Genomic DNA, 20,899 nt, shown 5'->3' with positions numbered 1-20,899 from the left:
GTCATTGTGGAGTATTGTGTGTAGATAGATTAAATTCTAAAAAGTTTAAGCAATTTTAGAATAAAGCTGTAAGTAACAAAATGTGGGAAAAGTCCAGGGGTTTGAATACTTTCCAAATGCATCAAGTCAGCCTCGCTACCAAGCGGCCTCCTGTCTTTCCTCACCAGTACTGTACCACAGCTGTTTGAAACTTACCAGACCAGCAAATCAGATCACTAGAATACACATCATTGAGAAAGCAGACAGAATGTGATTACCATTGTTTTATTTATGGAAAAATACAATTCATCCATTTCCTTTTATTTCGGGACACATAAGACAACCTAATGCTACAGTGTTACATGATGGTATGTTTCTAGAAATTAAACAAACATGGATTACTGGTCAGTATTCAATATAACAGCACCACCTATAATATGCCAATAGTGAAAACGTATATTCAGTGATTTTTACAGGTTTCAACAGAAAAAAAAAAGGTGGCTAGGGACTTTTTTTGGACACAGATATTTTAACATTCCTTTGCCTTCTACGCATAAATTGGTCAATACATTGATCCACATAACCTTTTCTGTAATGTACATCAAACAATATAATTATTGATGGGAAATAGAAACATCTATTTTCTTAAAATAGGTATGACCTCACTGTTTTAAACTAAGTGAGAATATTGTGTATAATAGCTAATACAATCATGTTAATCAGAACAATAATAACAATAAATCACAACAGTCATATCATAACAATAACCTTAATATCAAACTTTCATTATTCAATCAAATATTATTATGTGTGTATTCAGGGAAGCTATGGAACTACTTTAAAACCTCCCTTAATGTGCAAGGGAGTATGAGCATGATCATGCATGTTTTAGTTTGTGTTTGTGTGTGTTTTAGTGTGTGTGTGTTTCAGTGTGCACGTGTGTGTGTTTCAGTGTGTGCGTGTTTCAGTGTGTGTGTGTTTCAGTGTGTGTGTGTGTGTGTTTCAGTGTGTGTTTCAGTGTGTGTTTCAGTGTGTGTGTTTCAGTGTGTGTGTGTTTCAGTGTGTGTTTCAGTGTGTGTGTGTGTGTGTGTGTGTGTTTCAGTGTGTGTGTGTGTGTGTTTCAGTGTGTGTGTGTGTGTGTTTCAGTGTGTGTGTGTGTGTGTGTGTGTGTGTGTGTGTTTCAGTGTGTGTGTGTGTGTGTTTCAGTGTGTGTGTGTGTGTGTTTCAGTGTGTGTTTCAGTGTGTGTTTCAGTGTGTGTGTTTCAGTGTGTGTGTGTTTTGTTTCAGTGTGTGTGTGTGTGTGTTTCAGTGTGTGTGTGTGTGTGTGTGTTTCGGTGTGTGTGTGTGTGTGTTTCAGTGTGTGTGTGTGTGTGTGTGTGTTTCAGTGTGTGTGTGTGTGTGTGTGTGTGTTTCAGTGTGTGTGTGTGTGTGTTTCAGTGTGTGTGTGTGTTTCAGTGTGTGTGTGTGTTTCAGTGTGTGTGTGTGTTTCAGTGTGTGTGTGTGTTTCAGTGTGTGTGTGTGTTTCAGTGTGTGTGTGTGTTTCAGTGTGTGTGCACTGTATTATGAGCAGAAGGCAGACTGCAGCTCTTTGAAGGCAGCCCGTCTCTGTTTCCTATCAAGCGCCTGCCTCTTCATTTCCTCCTGCTCCTCTCGGATCTCAGCCTCAAACTTACTGCCCACCTTTAGAGCTTGCACCTGCACCATACAACACAATATTAGATCTACAGTACAGCCAGGGATTATACAGTGCATTCGGGAAGTATTCAGAACCCTTGACTTCTTCCACATTTTGTTACACTACTGCCTTATTCTACATACAATACCCCATAATGACAAAGTGAAAACAGGTTTTTCGAAATGTAAAATGTATTAAAATTTCTAAAATAAAAGCCCAGAGACATAATTGTGTCGAGGCACAGCTCTGGGGAAGGGTACCAAAACATTTATGTGGCATTGAAGATCCCCAAGAACATTATTAAATGGAAGAAGTTTGGAACCACCAAGACTCTTCCTAGAGCTGGCCACCTGGCCAAACTGAGCAATCGGGGGAGAAGGGCCTTGGTCAGGGAGGTGACCAAGAACCTGATGGTCACTCTGACAGAGAGAGGTTCAATGTTCCTCTGTGGAGATGGAAGAACCTTCCAGAAGGACAACCTTCTCTGCAGCACTACACCAATCAGGCCTTTATGGTAGAGTGGTCAGACGGAATCCACTACTCAGTCAAAGAAACATGACAACCCGCTGGAGTCTTTCTTTCAGACCGTGAGAAACAAGATTCTCTGGTCCGATGAAACCAAGATTGAACTCTTTGGCCTGAATGCCAAGCGTCCCGTCTGGAGGAAACCTGGCACCATCCATACTGTGAAGCACGGTGGTGACAGCATCATGTTGTGGGGATGTTTTTCAGCGGCAGGGACTGGGAGACTAGTCAGGATCGAGGGAAAGATGAACAGAGCAAAGTACAGGGGTTCACCTTCCAACAGGACAACGACACTAAGCACACAGCCAAAACAAAACAGGAGTGGCTTCGGGACAAGTCTCTGAATTTCCTTGAGTGGCCCAGCCAGAGCCCGGACTTGAACCTGATCGAACATCTCTGAAGTGACCTGAAAATAGTTGTGTATTGATGCTCCCCATCCAACCTGACAGAGCTTGAGAGGATCTGCAGAGATGAATGGAAGAATCTCCCCAAATACATGTGCACCAAGCTTGCAGAGTCATTTGCAAAGATTTTGAAAAACCTGTTTTTGATTTGTCATTATGAGCTATTGTGTGTGGATTGATGAGGGGAAAAAAACTAGTTAATCTATTTTAGAATAAGGCTGAAACGTAACAAAATGTGGAAAACCTCAAGGGGTTTGAATACTTTCAGAATGCACTGTATAACACCACTCTGAATTCCATCACTACTGAATCTGTACCTGAAACATTAGATAATTTCAACCTACACTGCAAACTCAAAAACAGCACAGAACACACACAGAGTCACTGTATTTCTCTTTCTGTCCACTAGAGGTGGATGTGGCCTAAGACATGCTGGTGTACAATCCTGTTATGATGGGAGAGACGAGGAATGAATCAGGCCAGCTAATGCACGTCAGGTCTTAAAATAGCTGAGCTCTTGTGGCCCACCTACTGTGACCTGCATTTCCTCAAGTATTCACAACTATACATCTGGGAAACTTAACACACGTCACACACCCTCCCCTTGTCCAATCACCCTGGTTCATCATGGGCATTGATTCTATAATGTTGACACAGCCAACCCTTTTCTCACACATACATACACACACACACACTCTCTCCTCTTCCTCCAACCTACTCCTACCTTAGCCTCGAAGAAGTCCCGAGCCCCCATGACTCCCTCTGTGGAGACGTCAATCTCAGACAGTCTGGCCAGAGCCACCAGACCGCTCTCCTCCTGCAGCTCGCCTGCCGCTGCTCGCCTGAAGATCAGCAGGAACTGGAGGAGAGAGGGAAACATCAGGGTGGAGGAGAGAGGGAAACATCAGGTTGGGTGAGAGAGGGAAACATCAGGGTGGGCGAGAGAGGGAAACATCAGGGTGGAGGAGAAAGGGTAACATCAGGGTAGAGGAGAGAGGGAAACATCAGGGTGGGGGAGAGAGAGAAACATCAGGGTGGGGGAGAGAGAGAAACATCAGGGTGGGGGAGAGAGAGAAACATCAGGGTGGGGGAGAGAGAGAAACATCAGGGTGGGGGAGAGAGAGAAACATCAGGGTGGGGGAGAGAGAGAAACATCAAGGTGGGGGAGAGAGAAACATCAGGGTGGGGGAGAGAGAGAAACATCAGGGTGGGGGAGAGAGAGAAACATCAGGATGGGGGAGAGAGAGAAACATCAGGATGGGGGAGAGAGAGAAACATCAGGGTGGGGGAGAGAGGGAAACATCAGGGTGGGGGAGAGAGGGAAACATCAGGGTGGGGGAGAGAGGGAAACATCAGGGTGGGGGAGAGAGGCTCAAACAGAACTATACATTCAGTTGAAGTTAGAAGTTTACATACACTTAGGTTGGAGTCATTAAAACTTGTTTTTCAACTCCTCCACACATTTCTTGATAACAAACTATAGTTTTGGCTAGTTGGTTAGAACATTTTGGCAAGTCGGCATGACACAAGTAATTTTTGCAGAAATTGTTTACAGACAGATTATTTCACTTATAATTCACTGTATCACAATTCCAGTGGGTCAGAAGTTAACATACACTAAGATGAATGTGCCTTTAAACAGCTTGGAAAATTCCAGAAAATTATGTCATGGCTTTAGAGCTTCTGATAGGCTAATTGACATCATTTGAGTCAATTGGAGGTGTACCTGTGGATGTATTTCAAGGTCTACCTTCAAACTCAGTGCCTCTTTGCTTGACATCATGAAGAAAATGTTTTTAAAAAATCAGCCAAGACCTCTGAAAAAAAATTGTAGACCTCCACAAGTCTGGTTCATCCTTGCATCCTTGGGAGCAATTTCCAAATGCCTGAAGGTAACACGTTCATCTGTACAAACAATAGTACGCAAGTATAAACACTGTGGGACCACACAGCCGTCATACCACTCAGGAAGGAGACGCGTTCTGTCCTAGAGATGAACGTACTTTGGTACGAAAAGTGCAAATCAATCCCAAAACAACAGCAAAGAACCATGTGAAGATACTGGAGGAAATAGGTACAAACGTATCTATATCCACAGTAAAACGAGTTCTATATCGACATAACCTGAAAGTACGCTCAGCAAGGAAGAAGCCACTGCTCTATAACCACAATAAAAAAAGCCAGACTACGGTTTGCAACTGCACATGGGGACAAAGATTGTACTTTTTGAAGAAATGTCCTCTGGTCTGATCAAACAAAAATAAAACTGTTTGCCCATAATGACCATGATTATGTTTGGAGGAAATAGGGGGAGTCTTGCAAGCCGAAGAACACCATCCCAACCGTGAAGCACGGGGGTGGCAGCATCATGTTGTGAGAGGGTGCTTTGCTGCAGGAGGGACTGGAGCACTTCACAAAATAGATGAAATTCAGAGGAAAGAAAATTATGTGGATATATTGAAGCAACATCTCAAGACATCAGTCAGGAAGTTAAATCTTGGTCGCAAGTGGGTCTTCCAAATGGACAATGACCCCAAGCATACTTCCAAATTTATGGCAAAATGGCTTAAGGACAACAAAGTCAAGGTATTGAAGTGGCCATCACAAAGCCCTGACCTCAATCCTAGAGAAAATTTGTGGGCAGAACTAAAAAAGCGTGTGCGAGCAAGGAAGCCCACAAACCTGACTCCGTTACACCAGCTCTGTCAGGAGGAATGGGCCAAAATTCACCCCACTTAATGTGGGAATCTTGTGGAAGGCTAGGTTTGAACCAAGTGAAACAATTTAATGTCAATGCTATCAAATACTAATTGAGTGTATGTAAACTTCTGACCCACTGGGAATGTGATGAAAGAAATAAAAGATTAAATAATTCTCTACTATTATTCTGACATTTCACATTCTTAAAATAAAGTGGTGATCCTAACTGACCTAAGACAGGGAATTTTTACTAGGATTAAATGTCAGGAATTGTGAAAAACTGAGTTTAAATATATTTGGCTAATGTGTATGTAAACTTCCAACTTCAACTGTATCTATACTTTTTAGGTCAGTAGATTGTATAATATATACAGGAGTTACAGTGCACTGCATTTGTGAAATAAACATAAGATGTTATTGTAGGTCATAGTCAATTATTTTAGCTCTAAAAACAACTATAAACTGTTTTTTTTGCCAAATATAGGGTCCTATATTTCCTACATTTCATGTACTGCCACAACAATAGTCTGTCACAACAATCCCTACAAAGCTTCACAACATCAATTACCAATTATCAACATCAAGTACCTAACAGTCTAATATCATAGCATCATAGAGAAGTGATAACGGTTCCTTCTGATATCATATCATATCATATAGAAGTGATAAGGGGTCCTTCTGATATCATATCATATAGAAGTGATAACGGTTCCTTCTGATATATCATATAGAAGTGATAACGGTTCCTTCTGATATCATATAGAAGTGATAACGGTTCCTTCTGATATCATATAGAAGTGATAACGGTTCCTTCTGATATCATATAGAAGTGATAACTGGTCCTTGTAATATCATAACATCATATAGATGTTATAACTGTTCATGTCTGTGGGTTTAGTGTCAGAACTGTCCTCCTATGAGATGTGTTTTCTGTGTGTGACCTTGATGTAGCGACCTGATATCAATCAATCAAATGGATTTTATAAAGCCCTTTTTACATCAGCAGTTGTCAAAGGTCTATACTGACACCCAGCCTAAAACCACAAAGCAATTCAGATGTAGAAGCACGGTCGCTAGGAAAAACTCCCTAGAAAGGCAGGTACCTAGGAAGACACCTAGAAAGGAACCAGGCTCAGAAGGGTGATAGAATCCCCCATCTAGCCAGACCACCAGTGGTCCTAGGGACTGTGCTGTGTAATGGGATATGTCTGTGTGAAACTCAGCTACTCCAATCAGGAGAATGAGAGGCAGAGAGAAGCAAGGATTGGGCTTTGGTCAATGCCTCAGAGCTCAAACCAAACAGAGTCTTTGTATCTCTGTTCAGCTGCCCCTATCACCTGTTAAACCCTGTGAGTATGTGAGAGAGGGGAGAGAGAGAGAGGGGGTAGGAAAGATACGAAGAGGCGGGGGGGAGATACGGAGAGAGGGGGGGGTAGGAAAGATACAGAGGGAGGGGTAGGCAATAGAAGGAGAGAGGGGGAGGGGAGTAAGAAGGGTGAGAGAGGGGGTAGGAAATAGAAGGAGAGAGAGGGAGGGGAGTTGGAGGTAGAAGGGGAGATAGGTCATAGGAGGGGGCTGTGGCTAAGTCATGCAGAAGTGTGCTACCTGTCGTAATCAGTTTCTCTCTCAATTCAATGCAATTAAAACAGCTTTATTGGCATAGGAAACATGTGTTTACATTGCCAAAGCAAGTGAAATAGACAAGAAATAAAATGGAAATAAACAATACAAAATGTACAGTAAACATCACACCCAAAAGTTTTAAAATAATAGGCAAATGATATAAATGTGAAAATAGTTGAAGTATGAAAGAGAAAATAAACATAAATATGGGTTGTATTTACAATGATGTTTATGCTCCACTAGTTACCCTTTTCTTGTGGCAACAGGGTACAAATATTACTGCAGTGATGGCACACTGTAGATATGGGAGTTTATCCTAGATATGGGAGTTTATGCTAGTTGAAGTGTACCTTTGATGAAAATTACAGGCCTCTCTCATCTTTTTAAGTGGGAGAACTTGCACAATTGGTGGCTGACTAAATACTTTTTTGCCCCACTGTATATGTCGCTGGTATGGTCATACATTTGGCAGGAGGTTAGGAAGTTCAGCTCATTTTGTGGGCAGTGGGCACATAGCCCGTCTTCTCTTGAGAGCTGCCAATGACGGCCTCTCTCGATAGCAAGGCCATGCTCACAGAGTCTGTACATAGTCAAAGCTTTCCTTAATTTGGGGTCAGTTACAGTGGTCAGGTATTCTGCCACTGTGTACTCTGTTTAGGGTCAAATAACAATCCAGTTTGCTCTGTTTTTTTGGTATTATTCTTTCTAATGTGTCAAGTACTGTAACTATCTTTTTGTTTAATTGCGTTGCTGTCCGGGGGCTCTGTGGAGTCTGTTTGTAAGTAGAGTCTCCAAACCAGCTGGCAGAGGGGACTCTTCTCCAGGTTCTCTCTGTATCTATCCCCCTCCCCCCCCCTCCCCGTACACTCGCAGAGTGATAATGAGACACACCCTTTTACAGACTGTCCTGAATGGAGTACACTAGTTACCCTATTCAAGCTCTGTCAAATTGTTAGACAGCATTTTCAGGTCTTGCCATAGATTTTCTAGCATATTTAAGTCAAAACTGTATCTCGGCCACTCAGGAACACTCACTGTCTTCTTGGTAAGCAACTCCAGTGTAGATTTGGCCTTATGTTTTAGGTTATTGTCCTGCTGAAAGGTGAATTCACCTCACAGTATCTGGTGGAAACCAGACTGAACCAGGTTTTCCTCTAGGATTTTGCCTGGTCTTAGCTCCATTCCATTTATTTTTTATCCTGAAAAATTCCTCAGTCCTTTACGATATCAAGCATACCCATAACATGATGCAGCCACCACTATGCTTGAAAATATGGAGAGTGGTACTCAGTCATGTGTTGTATTGGATTGCGGTCAAACATTTTTCAGTATTACTTTAGTTTTATTTATTTTATGTTTTTTAACCTTTATTTAACCAGGAAGGGCTCATTGAGATTTAAAATCTATTTTTCAAGAGCGTCCTGGCCAAGACAGGCAGCACCAAGTCATGACAAAAATTACAGACAGACAACATGAAAAACTACAAGTAATCTAGTAAAAAAACATTGAATTCACAAGAGTATAACAAAATCAAAAACAGCTAATTAAAAACTTTGACAGGTCAGGGAATCAGCCTCAAAATCCTTCATCGGTGATTTAAAAACACCAATCGGGACAAGTTCTTCCAGTTTAAAATTATTTTGTAAGGCGTTCCAAGACGATGGCGCAGAGTACATAAAGGCCCTTTTACCAAATTCAGTTCAGACATTTGGAACAGTTAAGAGGATAACGTCCAGCGAACGAAGAGAGTACCCACCACATGTCTGAACATTAAAAAGGCCCAAATAAAAAGGTAGTAAAAATGGCTTTGTAGATACCAGTGACTGAGCCTACGAGTGACTAGAGAAGGCCAGCCAACACTGGTATACAAAGTGCAGTGGTGCGTAAGGGTTTTGCAGTTTAAAATAAATCTCAAAGTGCCATGGTAAAGTGTCAATTGATCTCAAACACTGAGCGGAAGCATTCATATATTAAATATCCCCATAGTCTAGTAAAGGCATAAATGTAGCTGATACTAGCCTACTTCTGGCTTCAAAAGAAAAACAGGCCTTATTCCTAAAATAAAATCCCAATTTCAGCTTCAATTTTTTTGTAAGTTGTTGAGTATGCAATTTAAAAGAGAGGCCGTCATCAATTAAAATTCCAAGAAATGTATATGAGGTTCTCAGTTTTCTCCTATCACAGCCATTAAACTCTGTAACTATTTTAAAGTCACCATTGGCCTCATGGTGAAATCCCTGAGCGGTTTCCTTCCTCTCCGGCAACTGAGTTAGGAAGGACGCCTGTATCTTTGCAGTGACTGGGTGTATTGATACACCATCCAAAATGTAATTAAAAACTTCTCAATGCTCAAAGGGATATTCAATGTCTGCTTTTTAAATGTTTTACCCATCTACCAATAGGTGCCGTTCTATGCGAGACATTGGAAAACCTCCCTGGTCTTTGTGGTTGAATTGTGTATGAAATTCACTGTTCGACAGAGGAACCTTACAGATAATTGTATGTGTTGGGTACATCAATGAGGTAGTCAATTAAAAATCTTGTTAAACATTATTATTGTACAGAGTGAGTCCATGCAACTTATTATGTCACTTGTTAAGCACAATTTTACTCCTGAACTTATTTAGGCTTGCCATAATAAAGGGGTTGAATACTTATAGACTCAAGACATTTAAAATTTAAATGTTTTATTAATTTGTAAACATTTCACAAAGATAATTCCACTTGGACACTATGGGGGTATTTTGTGCAGGTCAGTGACAAAACACAATTCAGGCTGTAACAACAAAATGTGGAAAAACTCAAGGAGAGTGAATACCTTCTGAAGGTTCTGTATGTGTTACTGCAGTTAAAAAATACACACTGTAATTAACAGGCCTTGTAAGGCATTGACTCACTCAGGCACACACACAAGGACATTGACATGGAAGTAGACAGCACACTACACACACCTCTCTGTAGCTCAGCTTGCTGTCGAAGTCCTCATCCACCTCCCTGATCATATTCTTGAGGCCCAGGTGGGTCTGAGGAGCTCCCAGCTTCTCCATCATCAGCTTCAGCTCCATCAGGTCTATGAAGCCGTCCTTACCACTGTCAAACCTACAGCGAGAGGAGGGTAGATCAATTAACTTACATTATAACATCACAACTTTATGAAGCCCTCCTTACCACTGTCAAACCTACAGAGAGTTGTGTCTACATACAGCCAGGGGGAAAGGAAGGTACACAGACATTACACTAACTCATTACACTAACATGTTAAGTCTGTCATAAAGGCCACAGATAGTTATATAGCCAACAACTAGAGGTGTTTCTCATGGTCAGGTCAAATGCTCAAAAACACCTCATGGATCTAGTAAGATATGTGCCAAACCTTTCCTAAGTTCAGCCTAGACTGGTTGACCGGCCCAATGTGGTGAAAGGCATCTATACCCTGAGTGTGACCAGACAGCCACATCTAGACATAGAGATACAGTCCCTAAGTCTGCCAATGACATTACAACACACAGAGGAGAGACAGACATGTTATGATGCTGGGAATAGTGATGCGAGTGGTTGACACTAACCAGACAGCTACCTTTGCTTGACTGACACACACAAACACCAACTTTCCCTGATCAATCACAGTTAAAACACAACACACTCATTTGTCATCAGAAAAACAACAGATGAATCAAGGGTGATAAACAGATCAAGGGAATAATTGAAAAACAGAGAGAGATAACTGAGTGAGATGGAGATAGAGCAGAAGTGTGTGTGTGTATGTGGGGGGGGGCTGCAAGGAGTCCGTCTGTATCTGACACAATACGTATTTATAGATCCTTTCACACAGCTGTTCGAGAGGCACTGGATCTGGGTGTGAGTGAGGAAACACACACACACTCACTCATTCAAACGCACGCACGCAAACACACATGTGCTGCCGACGCCTGAATGGTAGGAGTGTAATCTGGTCAGACCAGAGACCAAAAAGAGAGATGTCATTTTTTCAGGCTAACTCTTCAAAGGTCCATAGGAACTAAATGCCCTCCCTTAAAAACCACCTGATTTAGGACTATTAACTTCCTAACAATCAGCCTTTGTGCTCAGTAGCACAAAGGACCACTGATTTGAACCCCACCCAACACTGTTACCCACCCAATACTGTTAACCACCCAACACTGTAAGCCACCCAACACTGTAAGCCACCAAACACTGTTACCCACCCAATACTGTTACCCAACCAACACTGTAACCCACCCAACACTGTAACCCACCCAACACTGTAACCCACCCAACACTGTTACCCACTCAATACTGTAATTCCTGTTCGTGTCCCTGTCAAGCGTGCTGAATTACTTTTCACCATATTCATTCCCATCGCGCACGCGCACACACACACACACCCATCTGTGTTCTAGGACAGCTGGTTTTGTTTGGTCCTCCACAGCTGACCAGTATGACAACTGTTCACAGCAACTGATGACCACAGAGCAGCTTAGCAACTGTCACCTGTACATACAGGACCCACTCCACAGCTTAGTGACAGGTCCTAGTCCAGCTCCTCAGCGGGGCAAGTCAGTATCTCACAACAACAACATGTTATGCTGAAAGAACAGAAAAGCTGCCTAGTCAGAGGCAGTACTATGATCATTAAAATACTACTCTGGGCTGCTATTACCGGCCCAGCTTTCTACCACAATCTACCGTCCAAGTGTCTGACGAAGGCTTTGACGTAACTTAGATAAGACTAAAAGGCTGTCTGGCTATCAAAAAACTCAAAAGTGAAATGAGGCAAGAAAACAACAGTGTTATGGAATGTCTTCCTTTGTAAGGGAGTGGTGCCACAGCTACGGTCCATGGTCAGGACTTATTGTCCCACAGCTAACTTCCTGCAGTAATTATAGATACCAAGGCTTTTGGCATGGACATTGTATTTTTGGATCTTTCTTTCTCTCTCTCTCTCTCTCTCTCTCCTCCCTCTCACTCTCTCCCCCTCTTTCCCTCTCACCAGCTCTCTCCCCTTCTCTCTCTCCCTCTTCTCTCTCCCCCTTCTCTCTCTCTCCCCGTCTCTCTCCCCCCTTCTCTCTCTCCTCCCCGTCTCTCTCCCCCCTTTTCTCTCTCCCCTTTTCTCTCCCCCGTTCTCTCTCTCTCCCCCCGTCTCTCCCCCTTCCCCCCCCCCCCCGTCTCTCCCCTGTCTCTCTCCCCTTCTCTCCCCGGTCTCTCTCCCCTTCTCTCCCCGGTCTCTCTCCCCGTCTCTCTCCCCGTCTCTCCCCCGTCTCTATCCCCTTCTCTCCCCCCTTCTCTCCCCCGGTCTCTCTCCCCTTCTCTCCCCCGGTCTCTCTCCCCGTCTCTCTCCCCTTCTCTCTCCCCCGTCTCTCTCCCCTTCTCTCCCCCGTCTCTCTCCCCTTCTCTCCCCCGTCTCTCTCCTTCTCTCTCCCCGTCTCTCTCTCCCCTTCTCTCCCCCGTCTCTCTTCCCCCTTCTGTCCCCCCCGTCTCTCTCCCCCGTCTCTCTCCCCGCGTCTCTCTCCCCCCCAGTCTCTCTCCCCTTCTCTCCCCCCGTCTCTCTCCCCCCGTCTCTCTCCCCCCGTCTCTCTCCCCCGTCTCTCTCCCCCGTCTCTCTCCCCCGTCTCTCTCCCCCGTCTCTCTCCCCGTCTCTGAGTCTATTCAGGTCACTCCTGCTGCTATAGGGCATTCTAGTGTCAGAGTGAAGATGGAGCAGGTAAGAGCCGGCTGATAGAGCTACATCCTCATCTCTAATGCAGCCAGTTTTAGACAAGCGTCAGGCTAGTGCATGTGTCTGTGCATTTTCACCCCGGACACAGAGATACTTGTGGACTCTGACGGAGAAAACAGAGAAATTTGTGAAAAAGCCATCCCTCAGAAATCACAGTAACTAACGCATTACCATCAGAGGCTGCTTTTCGATCAGTGACTCGATCAAAAGTCAGAATTGTGACTCCACTGTTAGATAAAAGGGTTCCAGAAGGATTCATCTGTTGTCCCCATAGGATAACCATTTGTGGTTCCAGGTAGAACTATTTTGTGTTCCATGTAGAACCCTCTGTGTAAAGGGTTCTATATAGAACTCAAAAGGATTCTACCTGGAACCAAAAAGGGTTGTGTTATGGGGGGACAGCCGAAGAACCCTTTTAGGTTCTAGATAGCACATATTTCTCTAAGAGTTTAGTGTTGATGATGAGTATGAGTTATGCAGAGTTAAAAGGCAGGGAAGGGTTAAGGCCAATGGAATGCAGAGAAAGTGGGTGAGTGAGTGGGGCATGTGCACCATCAGGGAAGAGAGAGAGTGTGAGGAGGGCATGTGCAGCATCAGGGAAGAGAGAGAAAGTGTGAGGAGGGCATGTGCAGCATCAGGGAAGAGAGAGAGTGTGAGGAGGGCATGTGCAGCATCAGGGAAGAGAGAGAGTGTGAGGAGGGCATGTGCAGCATCAGGGAAGAGAGAGAGTGTGAGGAGGGCATGTGCAGCATCAGGGAAGAGAGAGAGTGTGAGGAGGGCATGTGCAGCATCAGGGAAGAGAGAGAGTGTGAGGAGGGCATGTGCAGCATCAGGGAAGAGAGAGAGTGTGAGGAGGGCATGTGCAGCATCAGGGAAGAGAGAGAGTGTGAGGAGGGCATGTGCAGCATCAGGGAAGAGAGAGAAGGTGAGGAGGGCATGTGCATCATCAGGGAAGAGAGAGAGTGTGAGGAGGGCATGTGCAGCATCAGGGAAGAGAGAGAGTGTGAGGAGGGCATGTGCAGCATCAGGGAAGAGAGAGAGGGTGAGGAGGGCATGTACAGCATCAGGGAAGAGAGAGAGTGTGAGGAGGGCATGTGCAGCATCAGGGAAGAGAGAGAGGGTGAGGAGGGCATGTGCAGCATCAGGGAAGAGAGAGAGTGTGAGGAGGGTAGACCAAAAGATAATGGGGTGAGGCAGAGTATAAAGGGGTGAGAGAAGAGGCATAATTTAGGATGGAATGGCCCGGCCCTGCCATCAATCTAGCCTACCCCCGCTTAGAACATTCCAAAGTGCCCCCTCCCTGGCCCTCATCCCAACTAGGCTCTGCCACCAGGACTGCATTCAAGCAAACTTTAGGACACAGAGAGACTGGCCATTGTCTAATCAGTGTGCCCCCGCTGAGCATGTGTCTCACCCATATCTAGGTTACCCACCAGTGGCTAGGTCAGAAGGTCAAGTACCCTGCATGTAAAGCTAAGGACAGCAGGGGGAGATGAAAGACAGATTGGGTAGATAAAGGAAGCAGTGTCCACTCAGAAAATAATGAGTCAGGCAAAGACAGCACATCTGACCTCTCCGCTTCAGCCAATGAAAAGCCTACAGAGAGACGATAGGATATCCTAAGGAAATGGAGGTTTGCAGCACTTCAACTCATTGTGGTCTAATTAATCATCAAGGTCTGAGCTTTGCACTGAAACCAAACTCTAAAGCATGACAGTCTATACTTATGACACTTACGACATGGGTGGGTAATGCTGCAACACATGTCTATCCTGGGTGGGTAATGCTGCAACACATGTCTATCCTGGGTGGGTAATGCTGCAACACGTGTCTATCCTGGGTGGGTAATGCTGCAACACATGTCTATCGCGGGTGGGTAATGCAGCAACACGTGTCTATCATGGGTGGGTAATGCTGCAACACATGTCTATCCTGGGTGGGTAATGCTGCAACACATGTCTATCATGGGTGGGTAATGCTGCAACACGTGTTTATCCTGGGTGGGTAATGCTGCAACACGTGTCAATCACGGACATATGTCTAGGAAGTGCCCCAGTGTTGGCTATAGGAGAGATGGATAAAACCTGCCCCAGGCAGAACAGCTTGAGAGTCAGAGAGAAGAGAGAGGAAGGAGAGAGGCGGGCAAAAGCGATGGAGATAGAGGACACATTCAACCAACACCCAACAGAATAGATCATCTGGGGCAGTGTGTGTGGGTGAGAGAGAGAGAGAGGCATGATTACAAAATGTTTCTTCATGAGTGCATCTAAGTGCATGTTTGTCACTGTGAGGCATGTTCAAGTAAATTCCCTCAATCAACCCAACATCCTCCTAAAGAAATAGGTTGATACCAAGCCCCCTTCCTCTGTGAACCATATCCACCTCTACTTACTGAGTCCTCCATTCCAACTGTGCTGAGGCCAAACTCAAATGTAAAACTCAAGTTTAAATAAATAGTCCTGGAAAAACTGCAGTGATACTGCATCAATCCACCAATCAATATCCATCTCTACACTGTTTTCACACGCACCTGTAGCTACAAAGCCACAGACGAACTGGAACAAAAGTAATAAATGTCCTCAAGTTCAATGTCTCCCCTATAGCTCTGAAGTAGTCTCCCCTATAGCTCTGAAGTAGTCTCCCCTATAGCTCTGAAGTAGTCTCCCCTATAGCTCTGAAGTAGTCTCCCTTATAGCTCTGAAGTAGTCTCCCTTATAGCTCTGAAGTAGTCTCCCCTATAGCTCTGAAGTAGTCTCCCCTATAGCTCTGAAGTAGTCTCCCCTATAGCTCTGAAGTAGTTTCCCCTATAGCTCTGAAGTAGTCTCCCCTATAGCTCTGAAGTAGTCTCCCCTATAGCTCTGAAGTAGTCTTCCCTATAGCTCTGAAGTAGTCTCCCCTATAGCTCTGAAGTAGTCTCCCCTATAGCTCTGAAGTAGTCTCCCCTATAGCTCTGAAGTAGCCTACCCTATAGCTCTGAAGTAGTTTCCCCTATAGCTCTGAAGTAGTCTCCCCTATAGCTCTGAAGTAGTTTCCCCTATAGCTCTGAAGTAGTCTCCCCTATAGCTCTGAAGTAGTCTCCCCTATAGCTCTGAAGTAGTCTCCCCTATAGCTCTGAAGTAGTCTCCCCTATAGCTCTGAAGTAGTCTCCCCTATAGCTCTGAAGTAGTCTCCCCTATAGCTCTGAAGTAGTCTCCCCTATAGCTCTGAAGTAGTCTCCCCTATAGCTCTGAAGTAGTCTCCCCTATAGCTCTGAAGTAGTCTCCCCTATAGCTCTGAGCAAATACAGTACATGGACACTACTAGTCTCACAAGCAAAGGCTGTCCAGTCTCAATCTCCCCTCTCTCTCCCTCACCAGAGAAACACTGTATACAGTAAAGTCTACTCTCGTCAGCGGTCCCCCCCTCACACACACACACACACACAAAGATGCCATTATCGCACAGGAGAGGGGGTGTCACTGGGGACCCAGTGTTTGAGAAGAGTGGCCCTTGTCCCTCCAGTGAAAAAAGACTGTTGCACAATGACTGTACAGTTCCATTGGCCCAGGAGAAAACATTATTTTGGCCTGGTACAGAGGATGTCAGTAAAGCCCAGTATAGCCCCATATCCCCCCACTGGGTCCACAAATATCCTAAATGGTTGGTGCTGCAGAGACTGGAGTGACAAAGCAGGCTCTAGACACACACACACACACACACACACAGCAGGTTATTACAGTACATAGTCTATGAGAGGATTAAATGAGAGGTAGAGAAAAAATGGGGGATTCGCCCTATACAATAATAACACTAGGCTAGCAACCTAGATTAATTATTGTCATGTAAGCAACATAGGGCTATATATTATTCATATCTATTCATGGCAGAAATGGAAAGTGTTGAAGGCTAGATGAAGACCATTCAGTCTGAAGTTCCACAACAATTTCACTCCACAAGCAGTAGACAGAGGTCACTCAGCAATCTCAGTTCACCTTGTCAATTCTGTGTTCAGTAAATTGTCTCTGACATCAATCCCTCATGCTCACTCAATACCTTGCCTGGATGTGACTAGCCTGCAACATGCATAGTGTCCAGGGAACAAAGTAACACTGTTCGGCTTTTTCTTATTATGAAAACGCTATTCATGTTAGATTAATAATATTTTATACAAACAACATAGATAGAATAACTACATTTCTAAGACATAGAAGTTTTACAATTCAACCGAAAGTAAAACATTACAATTGACACCTTATCCGGGACGAAACATAACAGGCTACAAAGTTAAATGTAACACCGTCTTCAATGGTAAAAATGATGGGCAATTAAAAAAGGATGATTTGAAACTGATATTTTGAAGAAAATACACAAAAATGTAAAATAAATATTTCCATTTGATCTTTTAGGCATGTCACATTGACCAAAAAGGAGTAGCCAAAATGAATAGATTTATATAAAGTATAAAATATCTTTTTAGCATTCAAAAGTCTGAATTTGACTTTTTTTTATTTATTCTAATGTATTATCTTAATTGTACTGCTAAACTTGATATAAAGAAGTGACATTTTATATAATTATGTGAATGTGTATAAATATTATGTACGATTTTAAGTACTGTGTTACATAAAAACACCCTCCATAAAATACAATAACAATTATTGGCATCAACTATACCAACCAAAAGACCCCATCTTACTGATAAAAGGATACATGTTTAAATACATGGAGAATGGTTCCACAGGTCTGTTACCAAAAAAAAGAGAGCCAGCAAGTACATTTAAAAAGACAATACATCATTGATTGATTTGAACTAAACGCATTAGGCATATATACACACTAAGCACTAACACATTTCATAACATCTTTCTAAATAGTCTCAAATTTGAGTTATTAAACTGTTTCAGTACAACTGATCCGCTGTTACTTTGTTCCCTGGTCTCCCCTGCAGACAAAACTGAGGACACCTCTTTATCAGGTCAAGTCACAACATAGGCTATAACCACTGCCACAAGAATGATATTCAAATAAAAATAAATGATTAGCCTACCGTTTGAAAATGTTCTCCATCTCTTTGATCTGTTTGCGAGAGAATTCTTTGAATTCCGTGTAGGGGTTGAATACCTTGGCTTGCTTGGGCGCAGCGTTCCCATCGTTGATATCCAGTCTCCGGGTGAGTTTCGCCGTGAGTTCCGATGTGGCATCATTGACAATGACCACCACCGCTTTTTCCTGCGGCTCAGGGACAGAGTCGCTCGGTTTCACCGGGGTCTCCTCTGGTGCACGCGGGTTGAATTGGGGAACCATCCTGGGCTGCAGTTTCCTCGCCAATTCGTCCGATGCCATGGTGCGTAGGATACTTTTGGACTTGATGCGATTGGAACGTGTGCCTAGCACTCAGGGTGGTCAGCTGTGTCTGTCAGCTCGTGACTCAGAGCTCCTCTCACCCTGGACAGTTTCGAGGAGGCGGAGCACAATTGAACATCAGCATAAAAACATAAATTGAGCTATATTACAGCATCTGAAACCAACCACAGGCGAGCCCAAACAAATAAGAGCATAAAAGGTGCAACACGAGCAGTCAAGGTGTTGATGGATAATTGTTTTGATTTTTAGACATTCTTGGTATGTTTACTTGGTCATCTTTTTTATCGAACCTAATTATTATACCGGTGACGCAGGTACTAAAATGTAGCCTCCATCAAAAAAGGAACTACGGAGGAAAAACTATCTGCGTTGGCCGGGAATCGAACCCGGGTCAACTGCTTGGAAGGCAGCTATGCTCACCACTATACCACCAACGCTCGACCATTACCAAATGAATCCGTACTAACTTCAGAGAAGCATTGGAGTTGATCTGGACATTATTTCGTAGTTGCCATTATGTTTACATGTTATGTGCTCAAATAACACGACTCCCATTACTGAAATAGCGGAGATATAGTGTCAGTCAAACAAGTGTGGGCTGGATTGACAAACAAAACAGTAACGTTAGCCACATTAATAGCGAGGACCGGTTAAAATAGTCATGGCCTAGCGAACTAGCTAAATCTCAGCCTGCCAAGAAAGATGTATGATCTAGCTAAATAAAGAAAGGTCATCATCTGCTTCCATGTTCTGTGCAAAACAAACCAACATGCATGACAGGAAAAAGGCGCCCCTATACAGTGCAGCAAAAAAGTATTTAGTCAGCCACCAATTGTGCAAGTTATCCTACTTAAAAAGATGAGAGAGGCCTGTAATTTTCATCATAGGTACACTTCAACTATGACAGACAAAAGGAAAAAAACAAAATCCAGAAAATCACATTGTAGGATTTTTAATGAATTTATTTGCAAATAATGGTGGGAAATAAGTATTTGGTCAATAACAAAAGTTTATCTCAATACTTTGTTATATACCCTTTGTTGGCAATGACAGAGGTCAAACGTTTTCCGTAAGTCTTCACAAGGTTTTCACACACTGTTGCTGGTATTTTGGCCCATTCCTCCATGCAGATCTCCTCTAGAGCAGTGATGTTTTGGGGCTGTTGCTGGGCAACACAGACTTTCAACTCCCTCCAAAGATTTTCTATGGGGTTGAGATCTGGAGACTGGCTAGGCCACTCCAGGACCTTGAAATGCTTCTTACGAAGCCACTCCTTCGTTGCCCGGGCGGTGTGTTTGGGATCATTGTCATGCTAAAAGACCCAGCCACGTTTCATCTTTAATGCCCTTGCTGATGGTAGGCTTTGTTACTTTGGTCCCAGTTCTCTGCAGGTCATTCACTAGGTGTGGTTCTGGGATTTTTGCTCACCGTTCTTGTGATCATTTTGACCCCACGGGGTGAGATCTTGCGTGGAGCCCCAGATCAAGGGAGATTATCAGTGGTCTTGTATGTCTTCCAATTCCTAATAATTGCTCCCACAGTTGATTTCTTCAAACCAAGCTGCTTACCTATTGCAGATTCAGTCTTCACAGCCTGGTGCAGGTCTACAATTTTGTTTCTGGTGTCCTTTGACAGCTCTTTGGTCTTGGCCATAGTGGAGTTTGGAGTGTGACTGTTTGAGGTTGTGGACAGGTGTATTTTATACTGATAACAAGTTCAAACAGGTGCCCTTAATACAGGTAACGAGTGGAGGACAGAGGAGCCTCTTAAAGAAGAAGCTACAGGTCTGTGAGAGCCAGAAATCTTGCTTGTTTGTAGGTGACCAAATACTTATTTTCCACCATAATTTGCAAATAAATTCATTAAAAATCCTACAATGTGATTTTCTGGATTTTTTTTTTCTCATCTAAGTCAAGTCACGAGTCATTTGGGTTAAAGTCAAAGTCAAGTTGCAAGTCATCATATTTGTGACTCGAGTCTGACTCGAGTCCAAGTCATGTGACTCAAGTCCACACCTCTGCCAATCACTGTACCTGTACACAGCCAATCTGTAAATAGCACACCCAGCTACTTCATCCCCATATTGTTACTTATCTTTTTGTTATTTTGCACCCCAGTATCTCTACTTGCACATCATCATCTACACATCTATCACTCCAGTAGTTAATGCTAAATTGTAATTATTTCACCTCTATGGCCTATTTATTGCCTACCTCCCTAATCTTCTACATTTGCACAGACTGTACATAGATTTTTCTATTGTGTTATTGACTGTACATTTTTTTATCTGTAACTCTTTATCTTGGTCAGGTCGCAGTTGTAAATGAGAACTTGTTCTCAACTGGCCTACCTGCAGTGGTGGTTCTAGACCATTTCAACTGGGGGGGCCAAGCTGGGGCCAGTTGTACTGTTAGAGGGGCCATTTACATTAGACGTTATTGTTGTCATCGTTTTCTTCACTGCATTGCAGGCATTAGCAGGCAAAAGACCATGTTCATAATCATCATCGTTGCCACTGTCTAATAACGGATGTAAAAAAAGAACGATAGCAAAAATGTGTTATGTAAAACAAAATTCATACTCCACATTTAGGGGGGGCCACAAGGGGGTTGTTGTCACAGGGGCACTTATGGAATGGGCAGGCATAAGCCAGAGACAACTAAAGGCAATTGCATTTTATCAATGGCAGTTTGAATGCACAGAGATACCGTGATGAGATCCTGAGGCTCATTGTTGTGCCATTCATCCGGTGCCATCACCTCATCATGTTTCAGCATGATAATGCACGGCCCCATGTTCCAAGGATCTGTACACAATTCCTGGAAGCTGAATATGGCCCAGTTCTACCCATGGTCTGCGTACTCACCAGACATATCACCCATTAGGCATGGTTGGGATGCTCTGGATCGACGTGTACAACAGCGTGTTACAGTT

At 43.6% G+C, this 20,899-nt stretch overlaps 1 protein-coding gene and 1 non-coding gene across 2 annotated transcripts; both read right to left on the bottom strand.

Moving 5' to 3' along the window:
• Positions 1 to 244: 244 nt before the first annotated feature.
• On the bottom strand, positions 245 to 18,389 carry LOC110503390 (EF-hand domain-containing protein D2). The gene is made up of 4 exons (XM_036961969.2): positions 17,649 to 18,389; positions 9,858 to 10,005; positions 3,308 to 3,442; positions 245 to 1,674 (listed from the first exon to the last, which is right to left on the bottom strand). The coding sequence occupies exons 1-4, from the start codon at positions 17,942 to 17,944 to the stop codon at positions 1,540 to 1,542; spliced, it is 714 nt and encodes a 237-aa protein (XP_036817864.2). The 5' UTR covers positions 17,945 to 18,389; the 3' UTR covers positions 245 to 1,539.
• On the bottom strand, positions 18,331 to 18,402 carry trnag-ucc (transfer RNA glycine (anticodon UCC)). The gene has a single exon. It is a non-coding gene; the product is annotated as a tRNA-Gly (tRNA).
• Between the last annotated feature and the right edge of the window lie 2,497 nt (positions 18,403 to 20,899).

The sequence above is a fragment of the Oncorhynchus mykiss genome, chromosome 24 (assembly GCF_057628025.1).
Source record: "Oncorhynchus mykiss isolate SJ-2025 chromosome 24, ASM5762802v1, whole genome shotgun sequence".
NCBI lineage: Eukaryota > Metazoa > Chordata > Actinopteri > Salmoniformes > Salmonidae > Oncorhynchus > Oncorhynchus mykiss.
This window is presented reverse-complemented; position numbering and strand designations above follow the sequence as displayed.

What these genes read in the sequence shown, in the direction of transcription:
- LOC110503390 (XM_036961969.2), bottom strand. Translation starts at nt 17,944, where the DNA reads ATGGCATCGGACGAATTGGCGAGGAAACTGCAGCCCAGGATGGTTCCC. An exon ending in ATGGAGAACATTTTCAAACG is followed by an intron (nt 10,006 to 17,648) that starts GTAGGCTAATCA and finishes CTCTCGCTGTAG; the next exon opens with GTTTGACAGTGGTAAGGACG. An exon ending in GGGACTTCTTCGAGGCTAAG is followed by an intron (nt 1,675 to 3,307) that starts GTAGGAGTAGGT and finishes TGTATGGTGCAG; the next exon opens with GTGCAAGCTCTAAAGGTGGG.